General features: G+C 43.2%; 2 protein-coding genes across 2 annotated transcripts; both read right to left on the reverse strand.

Moving 5' to 3' along the window:
• LOC110407388 (coagulation factor X-like) lies at nucleotides 770-7873 on the reverse strand. The gene is made up of 5 exons (XM_021415055.1): nucleotides 7696-7873; nucleotides 5517-5648; nucleotides 4395-4558; nucleotides 3261-3378; nucleotides 770-2015 (listed from the first exon to the last, which is right to left on the reverse strand). The coding sequence occupies exons 1-5, from the start codon at nucleotides 7769-7771 to the stop codon at nucleotides 1468-1470; spliced, it is 1038 nt and encodes a 345-aa protein (XP_021270730.1). The 5' UTR covers nucleotides 7772-7873; the 3' UTR covers nucleotides 770-1467.
• F10 (coagulation factor X) lies at nucleotides 10980-23338 on the reverse strand. Its single transcript, XM_021415024.1, has 8 exons — nucleotides 23133-23338; nucleotides 20837-20997; nucleotides 19369-19393; nucleotides 16644-16757; nucleotides 15618-15758; nucleotides 14570-14823; nucleotides 13170-13287; nucleotides 10980-12387 (listed from the first exon to the last, which is right to left on the reverse strand). Exons 1-8 carry the CDS (start codon nucleotides 23200-23202, stop codon nucleotides 11843-11845), a joined length of 1428 nt encoding a protein of 475 aa, XP_021270699.1. The 5' UTR covers nucleotides 23203-23338; the 3' UTR covers nucleotides 10980-11842.

The raw sequence follows: 23602 nt of genomic DNA on the forward strand, positions 1-23602 counted from the left end.
AGCTCCTCCCTGAGGTGGCCATCCGGTCGCTTCCTCTGCCACAGACTCAGCAGAAGGGCAGCCCTGCCCTGAGCTCAGTGCAGAGCCACCACCTGAGAGCTTTCAGCTACATCCCAGCCACATGGGACCAGGAGGTGGAAGCAGTTCCTCCTGTACACCTGACTCCCAAGCTGTAGGAGACACAGATTCTCTGGACTTGTGCAAGGCTACACTGCTGGATTGCATTTAGAAGCTGACTTTGGCATTCACAACAGGAAAAGAAAATCTTCATCTGTAACAAAAGAATTGTAGCAAAAAAAAAAAAAATTATGGAAGAATCAAAGTAAATCTTCCAGGACAGCCTGAGTTACAACTCCATCCTCTCTCTGAAGACTTAGAAAGTTGACAGAGGCAGAGCACAGGTAATGTGATGTGTGTCTTGGTGCATCTCTTGAGAGCTGCAATTTTCTGTGCAATTAAGCATTTGGGCTAAACGCCTCTGCAGACAGCATCTGTTCTCATGCACTGACACACTTTTTAAAGTACATCACAGAGCACTTTATTTTTCTGTAGGGACTCAAGCATCTTACTATCTAGTTCATCATTTTTGTGTACCACTGAGTTGAATAGCAGATTTTTTTTTTTGCTCTCTGAATTCAAGTAAAGCAGCCAGAGGATGTCAGGCTTAGTTGACTGCAGAGTCAGACTTCTCCTATTCTTGGAAGAATATTTACCCTCATAGATTTAAAATCTCTTTGGTTGTTAATTTAAGTAACATCTTATATAAATGATGACCCACAACAATATTGTAATTTGTGGAGTATGTAATACATTCACTTTATTATAGCCAAAATCATGACATGAATAATAACAGTGAAGTAAGTATCTCAGGACAGCAGGAGATTATCAGAACACCAGCGATGTTGGTAATTATAAGCAAGCTTTGCCAAATCAGTTAACTTAATATAACAAGGCACTGGTGTCAGTGACATGCCCAATTCCTCAGACTCAAGTGTGGATACACAAGTGGTTTCCATATTTTCCAGCTTTTAAGCAGTTTTTCTAGAGGCTTTAGAAATACCGTCCTACTTTGATATTCTTCTGCTCTAAGTTTATTTCTATAAAGCAAGTACTGCCACAGGAAAGTTCAGTTAGTTATAGCCTTTCAGTCAGAAGTTTATCAGCATGGCCAAATAGGTTTACTTGCACAACCAAAGCCTCCTAGACAAATTCAGTCAAGCACAACATCAGCAGAAAGGTCTCCTAAACCATTGCATTTGAAAATGTTCCATTATTGTCCCAAACCAGTAAGCTCTGCGGAAAGTCCATATACACCTTCTGCAAACCAGGCATGAGCTCATGAAGGAACAGATGGCATCTTAACAGAAGTGCTATCAGAATTACAGCAAGCATTTTACAAAGAGGAAAACATTATTTGGAGATCAGATCCAATGACTAAGACAACTGGGTTGATTAAACACCGAACCATTAGGAGTTTTGTGTCAAAGCACTTCTTACCCATGGTAGGAAATTTGATAATTTAGTGTATATTCCATATTTTCCTTGCTTCCCACACCCTTCTCCCCAGCTGATGATACCAGTAACAAAATAAGTGCCATTATATTCGGTTACATGGGGGCCTCCTCCATCTCCTTGGCAGACATCCTGTCCATCTTTATTATAACCTGCACAGAACATGTTTCTTGTGACTGGATAACGAATAGCTTGCTTGCAAGTTTTCTTGTCCACATAAGGGATTTGAAGCACTTTCATTCTTCTGGCTGGCCGTGCATGTTCATGGGACTTCCCAAAGCCACTGACAATTCCAAATGTTTGGTTCATCAGAACATCATTAGCAAAGTCTTCTTCTGGAAGGCACGCTGGGACAACATCCTCAGAAAATGTGATAGGTTCCCTTAATTTGATGAGGGCTATGTCACTATCATAGGTTTCAAAATTAAATTCAGGATTTGAAATTACGTTTTCCACTGTGTGGAACGCAGTTCTTGGCTCTTCCTTTCCTCTGTCCACCACCCCTGTGTCAGATTATTGAAGCAGTTGTTAACAAGATTATACCAGCAAGCCCAAACAGCACCTCAGTTAAAGATGAGACTAAAGCATCTTGTACTCGGAATAGACATTTGTATCATACAAATAAAATAGAGCTGGACTGTATCTTGATGCTGTAGCATTTTATATCAGTTCTGGAGAGGTTTTTAGATGATTGCCAAAACGCCAAGCATGCTTAAAATCAAAACTTTGCTATCAGAATGACAGTCTCAGTGAAAATGCTCATGTAAAGTTCTGGGTACAACATATGCAATGCCACTCCTCATATACAAACAAAACCTCAGCACTGAAGAGTAGGATCTTGCCCCTGTCTTTTGTAAAGCAACATAGTCAAACAGACTTAAACTGGAAACATTCATTGTCTTTAACATGCTGCATATAAAAATATAAGAGCTTGTTTATAGTTAATCTTCTCAACTTGTATGAAGACTCTTTCGGAATTAAATTGACAGACATTAATGTTTAGACAGTTTTTGATTTACTATTGTAGGACAAGTGCAAATTTCGTGACTCAGAATACTGTTTTCAGTGGATAGAACTTGTCATAAACTACCTTTTTATTTCCCTTCATAAATTACAGTAATAAATAATGAAGGTAAGGCTTCAAGTAGCAAGCAGTCTCAGACTAGTATCTACATGCTGTAAAACATTTGTTGTTAGCATCTGAATGTGGCATCTGGAAATCTTCAAGGTTTGGCCAGCACAGGGAATTGCATGAAGGTGTAACATTGGACCAGTTAACTAAATCTAAAACTAAATGTGGAAGAGCTTCTTTACAGTGAGAGTGACAGAACACTGGAGCAGACCGCCCAGAGAGGTTGTGGAGACTCTGTGGAGATATTCAAGACCCATCTGGACACATACCTGTGCAACCTACAGTAGGGAATCTGCTCTAGCGGTGGGGCTGGATTTGATGCTGTCTAGATGTCCCTTCCAATCCCTCCAACTCTGATTCTGCAAAATCAACTCAGTGTCACTTGCCCACACATTTTCCCAGTTCCTATCACAGACAAGCTATGCTGGGCCAAGCAAGGCTTAAAAAAATTGTCCATTCAACCAGGTTGAACAGGCATTTCATTGCTAGCCAGCAGACAAGATGAAGCAGTGAGATATATCTGTGGATAGTTCAGTGTCTTGCACATAGACAGTAGAAGACAATTATTTTGTAGCACTTTATTTTTATAGTAAAGATCAAAATGACAACAACTCACCAACAAGAACCCGTAATTTCGTGGAACTGTTAACGCAATGAGCTGCAGTAAGTATAAAATACTCATTCAGAATTGTTCCCCCACAAAACCATCCACCGTGCTCCTGTACTAGAACAGCCTGCAAAGAGAGGAAAAAGCAAAAGTGCAAAAATGTATGTGCTGGGAAATCCTCAAAAGCTAGTTGAGATTCAAGTAGTTTTCTTAGAGAAACTTTGATATGTACTTCCCGTCAGCAGCATCCTCATTTCAGATGTGGTGAGAGTTACACTCAAGAAGTGTAGCCACCACAGTGGGAAACTTGACAGACATTTTTCCTGGCTCAAAGTTGAGTTTGCATGCTCAGTTATTGGTTATTATTTTCTAAACACATTTGGTTAATATTGTAACAGCGTTATTCCCCTCTGTTTTTGTTTGTTTGTTTGACTTCAGTCTTGGTCAAAACAAGAACTCCAGCCATTTTTTGACACTGCCATGTTGCAATCCGAGTAGCTGTGTGGCTGGGAGGGAAGGGATTCTGGGGAGAAGTCCAGCTCTATGCCCAGTGTCTGCCACCTCCTTCTCTCCTAACCTCCTACTCTCAGCATGTTCTTGATTTTGAAGAGTCATATCTTCATTCATGGTAGTAGACCTGTACAGAAATGTGTTACTCAAAAGGGAGGAACAACCAAATGTTGACACCAACTTATTTCAGAGCTCCAACTCCTCTCCCCACTGTCACCCAGGCCTGCACCTTCACCTTCCTTCACTGCTGCCATCACTCTCAGCACAGTTGCAGGCATAGTCACAAACCTATAACTGCACTGTTTCCAAATGTTCTGCAGTTGATTGCTATGGTAAGACCTACTTGTCCTACCAGTCCCTGTGCTATGTGTGAGCAGCGTGGAAGGTTGAACCTGTTGCTTTAGCAAATTGATCAGCTATGCAGTGGTGCCCCTATTTGTCTTCTGTGCAACTAATAGACAGGATCTAGTCTGACCTATTAGACCTGCCCTGCTTGGAGGAGCTGCAAATCCTGCCTCAAGCTGAGTTAGACACCCATGGCAAGCAGGGATGAGGAGTACAATGAAGAGTAAATGACTGCCATAGCTGGTGAGTACCTGAGGTGTTAAACCTCTTAGGACAAAGGCACCTTACCTGCCATGGGCAGATGCTGGGTACACTGCCAGCCTCCTCTACTACCTCAGGGTGGTTGCTTGGAGCCTCGGTGGTTTCCTCATTTTCAAGATGAGCTTCTGGACTTGTAACCTTTTCTCGATCCACTTCATAATTCCTCTTAAGTTTACCACATGGGAACTTGACTGCAAAGGCAAAACTGAGACACTAATACTCGATGTCTGAATCTGACTGAAAATTTGGTGCACCTGTCCCTTATTGACAGCAAGGCTTTCCCGTCTGTAGCCCAATGCAAACCATTTGTGAAGGCCCAGCTGCTGTTACCAGCCTCCACTTAAGCTCAGAACTGCCTTTCTTGCTAGTCTGACAGAGCCCTCAGAGTAACAGATAGCTTTGTGGTCGGCAAAGTAAATCCAGCTTTCAGTGCATCTCTTGCTGTTCTTCACAGCAAGAAGTGTCTCAAACCTGCTGGAACATGGGTTTTGCAGTCAAAAACAGCCTTTAGATTTATCGATATGTACATACTGTGGAGGAAAATGATTTGCAGGGAAACAGGTTGCTTTCAGGGTATCAAATCTTTGTGAAAATGAATGAAAACTTACTTGAGAGCTCAAGAAAAACTTTTTGATAACAGCTGACATGATTGCTTTGATAGCAGTCGGATGGATACTCAGGTATCCTTATCAGGGTTGGCTCTGCAAGAATTTTCATGATATTTACAAAAACTTCACAAATGCAAAAGGGAAACAGACCAGGCATTGAAAAATGAAATAAAAATTCCAGTTCTAAAACTTGCTCATGGGTTCAGCAGTTCCAAAGTATTTGGAAGTTAAACATCTTCCATTATTGGTATTGCTATTTTCATGTATCTGTTGGAAGATGGGTTTTGCAGTCAGGTCTGGGAACATACCCATTTGCACTATTTTGGCCACTGCGTGTCGCTCACAGTTGTACAATTTGTTGTTGGTTAGATTATCACCTTTTGCTAAGGTCTTTTTGTTGGTAACAATTCAAGCAAGCCAGATGTCAACAGTGAACATTGTTCCTCATGCTACAACAGCACTCCAACACGCCAGCACTTCCTAAGTGCAGTGAAGATGTGATGTGTTTCCAATAGAATGAACTTTAAGTGTGGCTTCATACCTACAGGAACACAGGTTTTGTTGTCATCATCCAGAGCATAGCCAGAAACACAGGAACATACCACTCCTTCATCTTCCTCTTTGCAGAACTGTGCGCAGTTCCCATTGTTGACCTTGCATGTACTTGGCATGACTGCAAAAGAGGCAAGATTAGAGACAGATTCTATATTCACGCTGATTTCATAAAAGCACAAGCATCTTATAAAATCTTGCTTGCAAGCACTATTGAAAACCCTCACCACTTTGTAATTCTGTGCAGTTCGTGCCAAAGGCCTCTAGTAATCACAAGTATCATAACAAGCATTTTTAAGCTGTTACCATGAGACCGCTTTCATTCCACATCTAATGCTGGGATAGTTCCCCACCTATAACTGGCAGCTCTTTGAGGACACAGGCTGAGATAATCTATGCTCCCCAGAACAGAGGGGGAATACGAAATTAGCAACAACTTGACTATCAGTTGTAAAAAAAAACAAACAAAAGAACTCTTGATAGACTCTCATGCTATTCCTTTTCCATCTTTTGATGGTTCGTACTACCCACCTTAGCGCAGTCCCTGGCACTGTGAGGTCACAGGCATAATGGGAGAAATCTTCCCTGCAGTAACAGTGTGAGAGCAGTCCTAAGAGAGGTGGGCTAACCTTCCCTACAGGTTTGTAGGATTCCACAGCACATCCACCCATGCAGCTAACCCACTCTTAGCTAGCCTTGTAACAACTAAATGTATAACAACAATATCTATACTGAGTTTCCCACAGTGTGGCATGATCGCATTGCTTCTTGTCTTCACTTTTTGTCTAGTGGAAATGGAGACTGCTTCAGTTCCTTCCTTGTTTTGTTACATATTTCATAGACTCCCTTAATTACGCATTGTGGGGCTAAGGGAGAAATTTTGTTTTGCTCTTCCTGAATCACCTCCTATTTACGTTGGACTACTGTACTGTTTTCACAAAGTGGTCTTGAACTCTCCTCTTGATTTATGGCAGTGTTTCATTCTGGAATCAGCTATATAAATATCATGAGTAAACACACTCTCCTGCCCTTCATGTCACTGGGAAGATACTGAATAGCAGAGGTCCTAAGGCTCACCTGTGTGGAACCCTGCACTCCCTATCAGCTTTCCTTTGACACTGAAACACTGATTATCACAGCTTCACAGCCTGATGTGCACCAGCTTCTCTGTAGTTTCATCCAGATCATGCTTCCCTACCAGCTACAATGAAAGTATTATATAAAATAATGTGGATGTGCGACATCTTTTGCAGCCTGTTACTGGGGGAAAGGAGATATGTGTGATGTAATTTGTTTCTGACAGCTGCAACTCAACAGTTTCTTTTCTCGCTGAACACAAATAATCTGATATCTTAAGGAAGAAAGATTTTCTTCACCAATGGGGAAGCATTCTCCTTGTTCTCTCTTCCTTTATCTATATTCTTAGATCAGGACTTGATTTTCATACCATGTTTATCTTATTTTATTTAGGCCTTAGCTGTTCTGTTTCTATGCCAGGATGTTTACAATTCTTTTATGCTGGTCCTCTGTGATTTGAAATAATTCCATTTTTTCTATGCTTCCTTTTGGAGGTCAAGTCTTGAAGCAGCTCATGATTTTAATTAATCCTCCTTTCCTTTTTTGACCTTGGGATAGTGTGCCATGTAAGTAAGCTTTTATTTTGACAGACGTATCCATATATTTTCTCTCTTTTAAAAATACATTAATTTTATTCTCTTGTTCCTTTTCTTTACTTCCCTCATAGTAAGCTCTGTCATTTTACAACACAGAGTCCTGGCTCTTCTCTGCACTATTAAACACCATGGGTTCAGTTTGTCAGTAGCTTACAAATCGACACTGATAATAAGGATCATTGAATTCTCACATCTCTTGAGAACATAAGAACAGCACATCCTTTCTGCTGTCAGTTTGAAAGCACTGCGTATTGACTTGTTAACCCTGTCCTTGACACTGACACAAATGCTTCACACCAAAATGATATTCCCCCAGTGACTCAGCCACGAATATTACTGCACTGTAGCTGGCAAATGGGAGCAATGTGGGTAAGAAAGCAAAGCTACCAGGTTTCCCCTCCTGCACCCTGTTCCACAGTGTGCAAATGATGGCAAATAGTTACCTGTGCAGCTGAGGCAAAGCAGCACAAAGCCAAGTTAAAGTGAAGACTGCACCTGTTTGCAGCATCTGAAGGAAAAGGAGGACAATGGGAAGAAGCCACACAGCCCGACGGTGACCCATCACTGCCATCCTGTGAGCTCACTCGGCGTCCCTCTCTGGTTTCTCTGCAGGGCTCTGGGGCAGCTGCTAAATAAGAAGCACTGCAAAGCAAAGGTCATTAACTCAGGAGAAAACAAAACTGCTAAGGGCAAAGTGTGGGCTCAGAGTCAGCAAAGGACAATGTTAAAGCAGTAAAAGCCACTGTGTCACAGCAGTGCCACCCTGGCAGCTTGTAGGTGCCTCATTACAGCAAAGCTCCACAAAGGCAGTGTGGAACTGAAGCTTCAGTCTAGGTGTCCAGATGCTGGAAGGGACTTCTGGGCTACACAGAATCCTATCACTGTCACAAGCACCAGGCTGGGCAGTACTTTCACAAATGCATAAATTTCCGCCTTATTTTGGTGGATATATATATATGTATTTGGGCTCATGCCGCTCCATGGGGATAGCTGATGACAGGGCCTAGTGGCCTGAGGCTCTGACCGTTCTGGATAGTCCTTTAGATGCAAATGAGTTCTATTTGGACACAGCACCTGCAACAGTGTGTCTCCCTGCCATGCTGGAGGATATCACAAAGAAGGCCTGCTTGCCCACCTTCATTCCGTAGGGCAGCCCCATCGTGCTGCATTCTTTCTCATTTCTGAAGGACTACCAGCATTTGAGACTTCACCCATATAAAACCTATTAGAGTCTTTTCCAGCAGAGGTAGGTTTTCCATGAGATCTCTCTGAACCTTCCTCACTGCAAATGAGCTGGGCTGTGTGTTTTTATCTTCACCACAGACATGAATACCTGATTAGTTTCTGCTTCTCTGCAGCATTTTTTTTTTTCACATATGGAAGCCGTTGCTGTGTTTCTGCTCAGGTCTTCCTTATTTTAGTCTAAAGAAGCCTCATTTTTCTCATGAGACCCAGTGCCTCATGTTCTTGAGGCTCTTGCCCAGACACTTTATCTTGGTTTAGGCCTGACCAATGCCCTAGCTTCTTATTCATAGAATAGAATCATTGAATCACTGAGGTTGGAAAAGACCCTTAAGATTAAGCCCAACCATTGACCTGATACTACCAAGTCCCACCACTAAACCATATCCCTAAGGTCTATGTCTTCATGTCTCTTAAATACAACACCTCCAGGGACAGGAACTCCACCACTTCCCTGGACAGCCCATTCCAACACCTGAACACCATTTATGTGAAGAAATTCTTCCTGACATCCAACCTAAACCTCCTCTTGAGCAATTTGAGGACATTTCCCCACATTCCGTCACCTGAGGAAAAGGGATTGACACCGTCTTCACTGCAACATCTGCTGTAGACAGCAAGGAAGTCTCCCCTCAGCCTCCTGTTCTCCAGACTAGGCAAGTCCCATTCCAAATGACCTCAGTTCCAAATTCATCATATTATTCCTCTTTAAAGCTTCAACACGATAGCGCCCTTTGCTTGCCATCCTTCCTTCTACCATTTCTACTCAGCACTACCTTTTCCTTGAAGGCTGAAAAAGCCTGAGCACCCGGGGTTAACTGTGAGCTTCCACTTCCACCATTAACCATTGGTAAATGACAGCTCTTGCCTAAATCAGCAGTGATTGTTTGCCATGAGGAGTTCTGACATTTTAAAATCCACCAGTTTGCACTGCTGCTGTGTGCTCTACCTCTTGCCTGCTTCTTAGGACCTATTTAAATTTTGCTAAGTGAGAATGCACCAAAATAATTTATCTATGTAAACAAGTGTGCTTTTATTCTGTTGTTTCTTGCTGGCCCTAGAATTGGTTATTGGTCTTGGTAGGAGACCAAGTAAAATGTCGTTGGCAAGGGAAAGATGCAAGCAGACATTTCACTCATGTTGTCTCAGCACTGTTGCAGAGACAGTGTTACAGAATAAGGAAGGAATATGAAACCTTTGCACACTGTAGGCACCATGATACAGGATAAAAGCTTGGTAAAAGACAAACAGATTGCAAAGCCCAAGGACAGTCTCTTGTACACTACAGAATAATGACACTTCTTCTCTAAGCACAGTCGGGTTTTCATCTCTCTCTTGCATGGTCATCTGTTAAACCAGCTCTGTGCCTGCTCTCAAAGGTTGACAAACATGCATATGTATGCACCAGCTGGCAAAACTCAGCAACTGCCACCCTTACCAGAGAGAGGTCCTCTCCTCAGCCATCCCAACACTTTACATACGTAGTCCAGTCCAAGTGTCACTTCAGGCTTCACTGATGCAGAACGATGCCCTTAGCACAAGTACATGTATAGGATTTGGGTAGCACCTGTGCCTGAGCACTTCCCTCTGAAAAGGGATGTTTCACTCTGATGGCATATGGGGTGAACGTGGGACAAAGGGTTAAAAGGTACAGTGGACTGAAAAATTCATGGAACTAACAACATTGCTGAACAAACATTTAAATAACCCCACTGTGATTTTATACAGGTGGAGATCATCAATCTGGGGTAAATGACCTGCAGTTCTTCCTGTCTACATTTTCTGCTGACTGCAGCAATACCTTGGTGCTGAGCAGAGCTGTCTTTCTAGTTTTTCAACCTGTTTTCCTCACAGCACCTGCTATGCAAAACTAGCCAGTATCCACTCAAACCCTAAGTGGCAGGTGTTTGGCAAAGTTCGGCATACTTCAGACAGCATAGGAACATCATAGATCAGAGGAGCCTTGGAAAATCCATCAGGATAGGTAGGAAACTAGATATGATAGTGCACAATAAAAAGCTTGACGAAGTTGGGTTTGTTAAGCTATGGAGAGCTGCATTTAGATCTTTCAACAAGGAAAATTCCAAGTGGATATGACAAATTTTTAGCCATGAGCATGCTAAAACACAGGAACACATTGCCCAGAGGGGTAGTGACTTTGCCATAAAAGTTTTCAAAACTTGACCAGATCATTCTGATCTGATCAGATCATCACCTGATTTCTCTTTGATGTTAGCCCTACTTTAAGTATGGGGTTGGACAAGATAGCTTTCATCCATCCCATCTACTGCAAATTATTCCATGATTTCTGTGACTAAAACTGCAGCTGAGAAGGTCTGAAGAAGAATGTATGCAGGAACAGTGCTCCACATACAATAACCATGAGTGTTGAGCCACTGCCATCATAAGGCAGGGGAAATGTGTCACACGTTAGTTTGGAGACATGCACTCTTCACTTTCAAATGAGACTTTGTCTTCACATATGTGTATGCTGACCAGAAGGAATAAAAGAAGAACAAAAAAGAAATAATGCTTTATTTCAAATGAAGAATGTACACTGATAATACATCTTACTACACACAGAAGGACCTCACCGATCCTCAGCCATGCACAATCCAGAATATGATACAGGAAACATTGAACATATAGATTTTTTTTTTTTGAAGGAGCAGAAGATAAGTGCTCAAATTAAACTAGAGTGAAGTACAACCATATAAAGCAATACAACACTTCATTTAGTTGCTGTGGGAAGTGGGAAGTTTTGTGGAATGTGGTTATTTAGCAACTGAATGCTTATTTGTGTCTCAGCTTTGGCCAAGGAAGCTTCCCTGCTCCCTTTAACTTCTATAGACATCCACAGGTAGAAGCTAAAAAGCTCTACAAAAAAAAAAAACTCCCTACTGAGCCAGTGGGCTGCAGTAGGCGGACTGACTGAAGTCCCGGCCTTCCCACTTCCATTATTATGTCCAGGACCCACTGGTGGAATCACTTGGGCAAACAGGCAGGAACCAAATGACAATATAAAAATAACCAAACAAGCAACCAGAAGACACCAATGAGCAGGAATTTTGTTTGGTGAAAGCCCCTTATTGTACAAACTCAAAACAACACCAGCAGACTGCATATACACGCTTAAAGTCAAGAAAAAAAAGAAAGAAAAAAAAAGAAGCAGCACCATAACTTCAGGAAACCAGCTTTCAAAACAAGTTTAGCAGATACGGCTAAAAAAATAATAAAATAGAATAAAACCTGGTCTAGGGAGCCTGCTTTGGCAAGGGGGTTGGAGTAGATGATCTCTAGAGGTCCCTTCCAGCCCCTACAATTCTGTGATTCTGTGACATTTCCATTATAGAAACTGCACCTTTTTTTCCTAACGGGAGGATTGAGAGCCACACCACTACTACTTTTGTCTCATGACCGTCCTTACCCAACGTAAGAACCTGGACAGTTTGGTATAGATACCATATTTGCCCTTCCTTGCACATCCTTCTCCCCAGCTAACAATTCCAGTAACAAAGTAAGTATCCTTATATCTGGTTACATGAGGGCCTCCACTGTCTCCTTGACAAGCATCTTTTTGCTCTGTTTCATAACCAGCACAGAACATGTTCTCTGTTATCGCGAAGTTAGTGGACTGCTTGCAAGTGCTCCTATCAACATAGGGGACTTGAAGCACTTTCAGTTTTTTGGAAAGTCGTCCAGCTTCAAATTCACGCCCGAAGCCGCTAACCATCCCAGACTTTTGGTTCATCAGCACTTCATTAGCAAAGTCTGCTTGTGGGAGGCATGCTGGGACAACATACTCAGAAAACTGTATAGGTTCCTTCAGCTTTATCAGGGCTATGTCATTATCGTAAGTCTCGGCGATGTACTTCGAGTGAACAAATATTTTTTCTGCAGTATGCATTGTTTCAGAATGTTCTTCCTTTTCTCTATCCACTTCACCTGTACAAGATAATTGAAAGGATCATTAATACGATAGGAATGTAGAAATTAAGACCAGCCTTGATAAAGGAGGACACTAGTACTCCCATTGCTACCACTTTCCCTAAGGCTTCATATTGTACAAATAAACTGAAAGAATGGACTGCAATATTTATTTGCCCCACCTGGATGCAGTTTCAGCTCCAAGGTTTTGTGTATGGAAATTTCTGTACCACTTTATTTAATTCAGCATAAATACATTGAGCTAAATTAATGCAAATTTGGTGGAAGTTTTCACAGCAGCTCAAACCTGGCCTATACTGAGAAAGAGAAACTGCTCTGGATCAAAACTAAAAGAGAGCAAATACAAAGTTGTGTTGACCTAGTATCATTTCTGAGAAGTGGAGCAGTGAGCTACTGTGAGATAAGAGTTTCCTTTTCCTCTAGTCTGTGTGTCACAGCTTTCCTCAGTGTTCCTGCAGAAAAAAGTTGGCATGCTTCAGACTTGCAAGGAAAAATTATGGGCTTTCTAGAGAAGCTCTACTCTGTCGAGCACAGCACTCGCCAACACTTCTAAAACATTTGTTCTTGATCCCTTCCAACTAGCTGGCAAAGAAGAAGTTACCACCATTATCACCTTCTACTTCAGCTGCCCCAGTGATTACAAAAAAGGATTTCTGCAGTAATTGGAAACAGTAGAAAGCATACCACCACCAAAGCAACGAACATGGGTATTAGGGGACAGAGAATCAGTCTGCAACACATCCTCAAACATTAAAGGAAGAAAACACACAGCGCCTTACCAACAACAACTTTGATCTCTTTGGATTGGTTTATGCAATGAGCAGCAGTGAGGATGAAATCTTCATTCAAAATAGTTCCACCACAAAACTCCTCGTCTTTCTCATTTATCAGAACGGCCTATGAGAGAAAAGAAATGGTAAATGCAAAATTTAAAAGAGCAGCTTAATTTCAATGAGCTATAAACAGGTGATAGTTTTCTCTGCACACTGCATACATGCATATTACAGCAACATGTATGCAGTGCTCTGCAGATTGCTCCTAGTACTGCATACACATGTGCATATGCTACAGATCATCGGCATGTACTGTTACAGAGTCTCAGCTGTCTTCCTGTGATACAGAGGTTCAGCTTCCTCACTTCATAGTGCCTCATTTTAGTGGTATCCTCTAGGAACAAGACACTGGCTGACTAAGCAAGGAGCAAGGGCCTAGAGTAACTGTCCTGTAGAATTTCTGCCCAAGTTCTATTCCTATTCAACCCTTCTAGTGTCCTGAACACAGGAACAGATTTTGGCTGGTCTGATCTCAAGAGGAAAAGTTAGTTATGAAAGCAAATGCATGCTTTCTCTGACATGCTGTCAAGTATACTACTTAAAAGGACTGCTGTCTTGGGGAACAGGGATGGAAAGCTGCAGGACAAAAGCTTAGAGAATGTGGTTGTACACTTGTAGTACTCAAGCCATACTAAGAAGAAGCAAGCATAACTCCCTGATAAGCAGTGGCTCTGGCTTTGTAAACAGCCTCTACAGCACATGCACAAATTTACCGTACAATATTGACTTCTGCAACTAAAGGTTGATTCAGTAAAGCTTAGGTAGTGCTGTCCAAGCCATTAGATCAGCAACCTGCTAAAAGTGTTTAAGCTTTGTGCTCCCATTACCCTAGGCACCTCCTCTTACCTGTGTCAGATCTACACAACACTATTCCCATGCAGAATTGGACTATTATGCTAGGGGTCCCAGTGAGTGAGCAGATCAATTTGGAAAAGCACTCCATGATACATTTCACTCAGAGAAATAGAGAAGATAAGTTATCACTCCTTAGAAAGGTTGAGCAAAGAAAGGCAAAGAAAGATAACAAAGAAAGGCAGAAGCAGGTCAGCTCTGCCAGAACACCACAGCTTATGCACAGAACTGGAACACAACCTGCAAAGACAACACTGTTGGACCAGCACATCTCAAAAGCCCTCTCTGGTGACCAGTTAAAAGCAGCACCACCTAAAATGCCACAAAACCTTTCATTTTGCAATTCTAAGGCTGCAGTTTGCAGAAGAGCACACACAAGTGCCTGAGTTCATGTAACTCAGCCAACTCCAGCTACAAAGAGCACACGGCAGAACGCAAACTGATTAAATGAACAATTACACAGTTTCCCTCAAAAACACATGCACCAGATTTACCTGCCATGGGCATTCACCAAGACGACACTCATCCCCACCTACTATCCTGGTATCGACATATGGAACTTTGCTACTCGATCTGTTGCGAGGAGGCGGGGTTGGGCTTTCTGTGGTAGTAAAGAAGTCCTTCTCCAGACTTGATCCATTTGTGGAGGGGATATCTTGATCACTAGTTACATTGGTACTACTATCACTGGGTAAAATGACCGATCTTTTACTTCTTTTCACAAAAACTTTTCCACATGGGTACTTTACTGTAAAGACAAGAATGCTACAATTAGAGAAAAGGACTGAAACACCCATGCAAGAGAAGACTCCTTGACAACATTACCTCACAATAAATCTGTTAATACCGCTGTTTTCAAGACTAACAAAACCCTGGCAGATGCAACAAAGGATGAAGAACAGATGGTTTGACAGATGAAAGTCATTTGCTTGTCCTAAAACATGTCCATAGGTTCAGTCTCTGGACAGTGTTTTCGAAGTATTTGAAGTTATTGTCAATTATTTTCATTGCTATATGCTTGTCTTAGCTCTTACTACAATCATCTTAACTAGAAAACTCAGTGTACTGTGTTAGAGATACGGCTCAGGCTGTAAAGGATATAAAAACCAGTGTCAGGATCATACAGTTGACTCACATCCCTCTCCCCCCCTGGTTTGCTGGAATACAATGAAAATAGCATCAATCTTAGTCATTTAATGTCATCAGTTACTATTCGATTTCACTAACTGAAACCAAAAGAAGTTTTTGCAAGTGGCTATTTTATATAGAATGTAAGATACAACTACAATTTTCTCTACAACTACAAGATACAACTACTATTTTCTCCTGTCAACAGCACTTTATTTCCTCAGGTCATTCTGTGAGAGCTTTATTCTGAGAAGTTCATCACATCACCTCACGCATGGAAGGATTTGAAAATACAAACCAGTTGGCCTCAGTCTTAAACCTATCCCATGTAGAAGAATATGGTTCAAAAGATATTCTTTAGCTGCGAAACAAGCCTTGCCACCATTGCTATTAGTTTACCATGCGGCTTCCTACCTTTTGAAACACACTGTTTGCCATCTTCTGCCAGCTCATACCCACTTGTACAGGAACACATAACATCTTTCTGCGCACTTTTTTTGATGCTGCAGAACTGCTCACAGTCACCATTGTTTATTTTGCAGTACTTCGGTATGACTACAAAGAAATAAGTTTGGAAAATAAACACTGACTTCACAAAAGATCTTGAAATTCACTAAATTAAGCTGCACTCTTTAAAGAGCATAAGTAAATCCCCCTGTAAAAGACCTGAAGCCCGTTTTAGTAACAGCACGAGTGGATAACATTAGCTTATGCCTTACAAAGGAAACACATACACTGCATGAAACATACTTGTGAAACCCAAGTACAGACAGTGGCTGTGTCACGGTGTGCTTCAAAAGCAGAAAGAGTGGAGGAATTAATAAAACACTAACACACAAATGCAATTGTTGGCAAACCCTCACATGATTCCTCCCTCCTGCCTTAAAAAACTCATCTCCTCACCACTCCCCTCAGATCCGTTTTTGAACTTCATTTCCACACTCTCCACTCTTACTTCTGGGCAACCAATTCACACTCCAGCAACATCACTAAAAGTAGCTGCATGCCACAGATGTGAGACTCAGGAAAGATTTATAAGAAAAAAAAAAGATTATTCCTTGCAAGGCTTAAAAGTCTCTGCATTGTCTTCTGAGATCTGCCTTCTTTGGTTCTTCAGTGCTGTGAGCTGAGCAGGGCTGTACACCTGAGCTTGGAGTCCAGGCTCTTTGATATCAGTTACAAGAATCCTGTGGTTCTTAGATTTATTGTCACTCTCTGGGGATTTAAGCTCACGTAAGGAGGCACTGTGATAATTAAGAGCACTTTCTTTGGAGCAAGTGCAACTTTGGAGCACTCAGTATCACCATCCAGCTTTCAGTTTCTGACACTGGCTTCCCACTCATTGTTGACTGCCACCTATCCTATGCATTCTTCCAAGAGTCCCTACAGTTCAGCAACCTGGCATATTCACTGCCACAATTCTCTGAAGGAGAAACCTACCAAATTCACAGTTCTTGCCTTGATAACCATCCAAACAGGAGCAAGTGTAGGAACCAAGTCCATCTTTACAATGTCCACCATAGTGACAAGGATTTGAGCTGCACTGGTCACCATCTACGACAACAAACCAAAAACCAAAATGTTATAAGAGAAAAGACATTTTCAGTGAACTCTGAAGGGCGGTTAGTTTTGACAAGGAATCATTCTTTTTAAGACATACGTCTTGTGAGTGGCCACATTCCAGAGCACCTGCAATCATTCCAAATAAGCACGATTCATATATAGATCCTCAGTTTTGCAATCTGTTTTTTGTGGCTACTGTTTGACAGTGTGTACTTACAGCTTTTTTCCTAAGAAGACAAATTAATACTTGCTTGTCAAAGTGTACATTACTTACGGTGAAGACTGTAAAAGCAGACTGGATATTTCCATGTTGCAACTACTGTCTAAAGCATTTCCCTGCAATTTCCACATAATAATGACAACTCAACTATTAGTTATTTAAAGGTCATCTCGTCCCACGTGCATGTGTTTTGCCCACAGTGTTGCTCTTTTAAAGCAACCATCATATGAATCAAAGATAAACAAAATAAAACACTTTAAAAGCTCTTCTAAATCCATGTATGCAGGCCAAATTCCTGTTTCGTGCTGCTTGTGGTACCAAAAATGTCTCATTGTATCCATTGAGGTATGAGTGTCGATGTCAAAGGATTAGCTCTTAGCTCACTCTCCCTGTATTTAATCTGGGATCTCCATAATTGAAACAGAGTTCTATGTCTCTCTTCCCTTCCATGACATGAGCACAACTGCCTGACTTGACCCCAGTCACACGTAGCTCACAAATAATACAGTCACAAGAAGGGAAGTGAGGCTGTGCTGCATTTGGAGACATGTGCCACAGAGCAGCCCTTTCTCCTACCCCCATGAAGGCATCTCACTCCTGCACTGATGCTTGCTACCATGGTCCCTCCCATGCAGCAATCTGCAGTAACAAATGCACTCCTGCATCACATGTACCTGCCAGGCCCTAATGGACAGCATGATAAGAAAAGGAAGATATCTGGAGAACTGACGCTTGCTAATTCACTGCCTTAGATGCACACATATTTCTGAATGTTACCACCTGTTCTGCTCCACTTGAGGCAGCTGAAAGAACAGCAGTGCCCACAGAAGAGAGAAGATTCAGGATATTGCTTATCCTAAGGATCCAGCATGCCATCTGCTTGACGCCCCTGGCCAGTGACCTCATCTGCTGAAGCTGCATCTGCCACACAGAATGCCTGTGGGGCGTTGTGTGCTGCCCCACAACTCTACATCCCTTCTGTACCTGAATGTGGCCACAAACACCAGCATTCCAAATGCTGCGTCCATGTGGTCCACCACAGAGGTGTTGAAGACTGATGTCCATCCTCCATAGAGGAAAGGCAAGACCATCATTTACCAAAAGAAAGGCACAATGGAGGCCAGCAGCACAGCTCCTGGTTTTTGCCCCCTCTGCTGTACTGGAGGGCTCCATTCTGTAGTGGACTCAGCTAAACAGCATCCTACTCATAGAAACCACAATTTCTTAATCTTCCCTGTACTGCAGTCGCTGGTGGGGGACTGAGTTTTATATCAATATTGCACAAAAACATTGCAGAATCCCCTACTAAAAAAAGAAATGAGGATGAATTGTTCTAACTTGGCTGAGGGCAGCTGTGGTTTTCAGAACTTCTAAACACCAAGAAAGCATTCATGGACTGTGGTTTAGGATGTATGAAATTGGCATTTCCGCTGTGAGCACTGGCACCGATGTTCCACTGCCTGTATTCTCATGAGAAAATGGTTTGAAATTTTCCACTCCTGTTCACTGCAGCACTGACGCAGGCTTTGTTTGCAATTTCACCCTGTAGGATGCAGAATTCTTCCTCCCCTTAGAGGATTGTGAAAGTCTGCATCTTCTTTGTGGCAACTGTCTTCAATTTTCTTCAGACTTAGAAGACAAAGCTGAGCAACCTCTGGTCAACATTTTTGAGGTACTCTTCCTAACACGAAGGCTAGACACATACTTCAGGAGAACATATTACCAAACAATACTACATTAAAAATATGTCCCTGTGAGATTATTATGAACAATAGAACCCTAATAAGTACAAGTCAAACCTTCAGAAAAACAAAACCAGAAAAGACTGACAGGCAGTATCCGCTAACCCGCTGGTATGTCATCCTTGAATGCCAAACAGCTCTGCAGAAAACACTTCTCACCAAATCTCTGTCTTACAGGAATCAGCAACACTGTGGTATGGACAAAGGCATGCAACTGATAAGTGACCGTGCAGTACAGATTGATACACTGCGTTGCCTGATGCAATGAAGTGCCACCCCCACCTATGACTCTTTGCAACTCAAACTGCCCCATCCTGGGCTGACTCTCTGCAGGATGACGAATGGGCAGAGCCACATGCCCAGCTTCTGCTTCTCACTATACTTTGCATGCAAAGGGCTGGTATTCTTTTTTGAGAGGACAAGGATCATCCCAGGAACTGGAGGCTGCTGAATCTTGCCATCAAATGAAGTGACTGGCTTCAAGCAACAGCAAGGCTGTAAATCAATCAGATTTCTCTTTCAGGGGAAACAGTGAAAAAAATAAACGAGGCAGCAGGAAATGGTTATGTAAGAGGTGCATCCTTTTTAACCTTGCAAAAAGGAAGCTTAATTTTCTAAACAAATGCATACTCTTTCTTACCTACATAGATATTCCAGAATTCCTCCTACAAGTTGGTGTGGAGCAAGGGAAAACAAAAGAAAACAAAAAGAGTTAGATGAGAATTACTGAATTCAGTTCTTCAGAAAAATTTCAGAGCTTTCATACAGAGGATACTTGCAGCTAACGACTGTTCAAACAAAAATTTAATTTACAGGCAAATAGTGTCTTGCGGTCTGATATTGCCGTTTAATTAATTAAAACCATTTGGTAAAAACCATCTATAGCACCCATCTCTAGAGAAACACGTCTCACACACTTTTCAAAAATACCTAAACCTCCTTACAGATTTCTTAATCAGCATAAGCCTCTTCATTTCTTGCATAACCATATCTTGCTCTTGGTTTTGACTGAACTTCCTTACCCTCCTGCAATGTCAAATTTTCAGCCTTCTTCCTCTGCACCCCCATGGAGCAAGACCTCAGAAATCCTGAGGTTTAAAAATATGTTGTCTGACTTCTGTTCTTCCGTCCCTCTCACTGAGGACTCCAGGTACACTGTCTGTCCAAGACAGTCCCTTCCAGCTAGGTCTGGTCACTGGGTAGAACAGGCTGTGCTGGTTCTGCTATGGTTCAACCCTTATGCTTTGAAGTGCCCTGGTGATGCACCCATGAATCTCCACCCAGTTCACCTCAGGGCCACTCCAAAAACATTCTGGCCAGCAAGTAACACTACAGTTAAATGAATCTGGCCTTGACTCCAGTTTCAGGGCTGCTCTACATCAGCCGATGTTCCCAGTTCCCCTCCACCACTAAGTCACCTCAGTTTTCATATATTACTTCTTCTACTGACCCTTGTTCCCATACTTTCCCCATCTCTGTAGGTCTCCCTTTAGCTTGGGCACTGTCTGCACTTCCAGCTGAAGTCAAGCACCCTCCAGGGTAGGTAAGGTGACACAAGAGTCACACACACAAATCACATTCCATGTGGGAAATTTAACATAAAGAACTGTCCTCAGTACACGTTCTGTCAATTCGAATGTTGGGAAGACAGCCACAAAATGATATAAGCCCAGTAAAACTTCTTGAGATAAATATGGAAAAATATTCACATGAAGTTCCACTTCAGTATTTCCCATCTCAACCTTCCCATGGGCTCTCCATCTAAGAACTCTTCAATGCAGTCATGCTGCTCAGCTATGCCACAAGAGAAAACAGTTCTAACATAGGGAATATCAAATTATTTAAAGGTCAAATGCCTCATGATGGCAATTAAGCAGATCAGGACAGGTAAAAGAATGGAGTCTTTAACTTGGGGTGACCTTGCAAGAGATAAATGATGATTGTTTTTGTATGTTTATGCCTTAGCAATTCCAACCACAGTCAAAACCACTATCTGTTCTTTGTGGTAAGTGATCGACAACACTTGCAAGTATGGGCCCACTATACATCAATACTATTTTGTAAACATGAAATATGTAGGCCTATGTTTCATATTAGTTCATCCTTACAGTTTTCTCCTGGTCTTCAAAGGCTTCTCTTGCCTCTTCTTTTGAGCAGCGCTCCTCATTGCATTCTCTTTCAATATTGCCTTGCTTAATTTCTTCCAAAAAAGAGTTGGCACGTTTTGTTCTTTCCAAGAATTTGTCGGCACTTTCTTTCTTGATGAACACTAGGCAATAGAGAGAATGGTACAATTACTGGGTAACATTTGGTGGTGGTAACAACTCATCAGAAATAAGTGAAGAAAGAAAAACAAATCAGACCTTCTCATCACACTACCCACAGGCAACATCACCGGTTATGTCAGCCCTCACACAGATAGGATGTAAGGATCTCAGTGAGAATTAGTGGCTCCAAAACAAACCAGAGGCATACAAAATTCTGCCCTGTTGTTAGTCTTGAAGATAAAACATGCAGGTTTCCACTGAGGGTTTTTATTCCTGTTGCTCCTCTTCTAGACTCCAGCCTTGAACAGAATGACTTTCTCTGCTACGGTGAAGGTGAGGGAGGCTGCAGTCCCTGATTCGGTTTTAAAGCAGACAACCAGGCAACACCACTGACTGCTCTGTGGACGTATGGTTCAGAAACCAAACACCACACAAACTGAAGATGCAGTAATTTGCCAGCACAGGGTTCTACTAGCAGATGGGAACAGCTGTTTCACAGTCCCGCTTTCAAAAAGAAACAGCCCATAAGTGAGATCTACTGCCCTGCACCACCCCAAACCCCAGTGTGCTGCCCTTGGGACTTTCATCCCGCTTAACAATACATCCTAACTGTATTTCCCAGTGTTATTGCCTTACTGCTAAGTTTGCAAGTAGAGCCAAGCTATATTCAAAGATTTAATAAAGAGCAGAGCCAAATGAATGTCAGCTTTAGCACCTAAAGAAAGTACAGCTTGAGTTCAAGTCGCTGGGTTGTTTTACTTTTTAAAAGCTTGCTGTCACAGAGCACGAGACCTGCTGCCTCGAAATTCAAGATGCAGGTAGCTAATGATTTAATGGAAGGATCAGAGACATTAAACTCAGCTCAGCCATTTGGCTGCACGAGCCATCATGTTACTCTGCTTTAACTCCTGCACACTTTACCTGACAGGAACCACAGAAGCAACACCATAGTAAGTAGATTGCCAATTACTTTGTAAAAGGTATATGTTTCAGGAAAGGTTGTGGATCCTGAACGCTAGTATTTAAATATGTTCTAAAAACCTGAACTCTAAAGAGGAAAAAGTACTTTCCAATCACAGACTGGAGTGTGGAAGGCTGTGCTGCAGACAGGACTAGAAAGCCAATGGGTTCAGTGGGCAGCTTGCATTTACCTTACGCAGCTCAGTGCAGCAATATGTGAATTAGCTGATCAGTAATCATACCCTTTGATAACAGGGAGCCAAATTCTGCTAGTGCTGTTCATACTGAGCAGTAGCACAGAACCTACGTATACTGTGGCGTTCCACTCACTTTGAGAGGGCTCTGTGCAGGAGGGCTACAGCAACGCTTGTAACTTCTAGCTCAGTAACAGTCAGTTCATTCACCCACTGCCTCATTTGTCCTTAAGTCCCTCTCTGCAGCTAGAGGACAGTGACAGGATGCAGGCGGTGGGGTCACTGCCACTGTACTCCTTTGCCTCACATCATTGCTGCACGAGGATGTTTTCATAAACTTGAACTAGCCGATAAGCGTTCTCAGACCGGTCGCTCTCCTTCCCAAGCTTCCTGCCATCCTGCCTTCTTCCAAAACACGAAGGAGCACTGGGTGCTGGTCAGCTCAAGTAGGACACTCCAGCTGCTGGCTGACTGACTCACTGAAGGAATAGTCAAAGCCTTCAAAGAAGCCACCTGGCGTGGCTTTCTGCTCTGAACTTTGATGTTGACCCTTGCAGCACAAACAGAGGCAGGACGCGCTCACCCCGGCGCCCCAGCCCGCGGCTAGGGGCAGCCGGCAGAGCCCAAGAACGAGAGCTCGCTGCGCTTGGAAGGCAGCTGTCCTCCCAGCGACGGCAGCCCCGTTCTGAAGGGGGGACCACCGGGGCTGAAGCCCAGCGGCCATCTTGCAGCACCCCAGGTGCCCCCCGGCCGCTCCCCGCCCCGAAGCGCAGCTCTGCCCTCCAGCAGGACGCAAGCTGCCCCCTCTCGGGAGTGACCACCCGGGATGCCCGCTCCCGGGGCCCGCAGCCCCCGCTCCCCTCATGCACCGCCCGGGTGCGGGAAGGCGCTTTCCAACGCGGGCGTTTCCACGGCAGCCCCCTAAAAACTGTGAGGAGTTTATCCCCTCCTCGGCCCGGGCGCCCCCCAGAGCCTCCCCTTACCGCCTCCTTCAGCCCGGAGCTCGTCCGGCAGCGCCGCGCAGAGCAGCAGGAGCAGCAGGCGGCCGGCCATGGTAGCGCGGGATGGGCACCGCGACGGGACGGGACGGGATCGGAGCGCTCACCCCCGGGCGGGCAGGGACTGCGGCGGCGTTGCTTCACCCTGCCCAGAAATAGCGGAAGCGCCCTAGAAGGGGGAAAGCCGCTGTGGGATTTCTCAGCCGGGGGGTGGCCCGATTATGTCTCCTCTTTTTTTTTTTTTTTTTTTTTGGAAGCTAACTTTTTTAATTACTTTTTTTTTTTTTTTCCCAGAAGGAGGTTGGGAACGAATCGTGAGCTTATTGAGCAAGTGCTGGCCGAGGCTGGCCTCACCCACTCCAGCTCTGGCAGGTGTGGGGCTTAGTGCGATGCTGAGGGGCGCCCCATGGCAGCCCCACTCCCTGCCACCCACCGCCTCTGCACTTCACAGCACA

This window comes from Numida meleagris, chromosome 1 (assembly GCF_002078875.1).
Source record: "Numida meleagris isolate 19003 breed g44 Domestic line chromosome 1, NumMel1.0, whole genome shotgun sequence".
Classification (NCBI taxonomy): Eukaryota; Metazoa; Chordata; class Aves; order Galliformes; family Numididae; genus Numida; species Numida meleagris.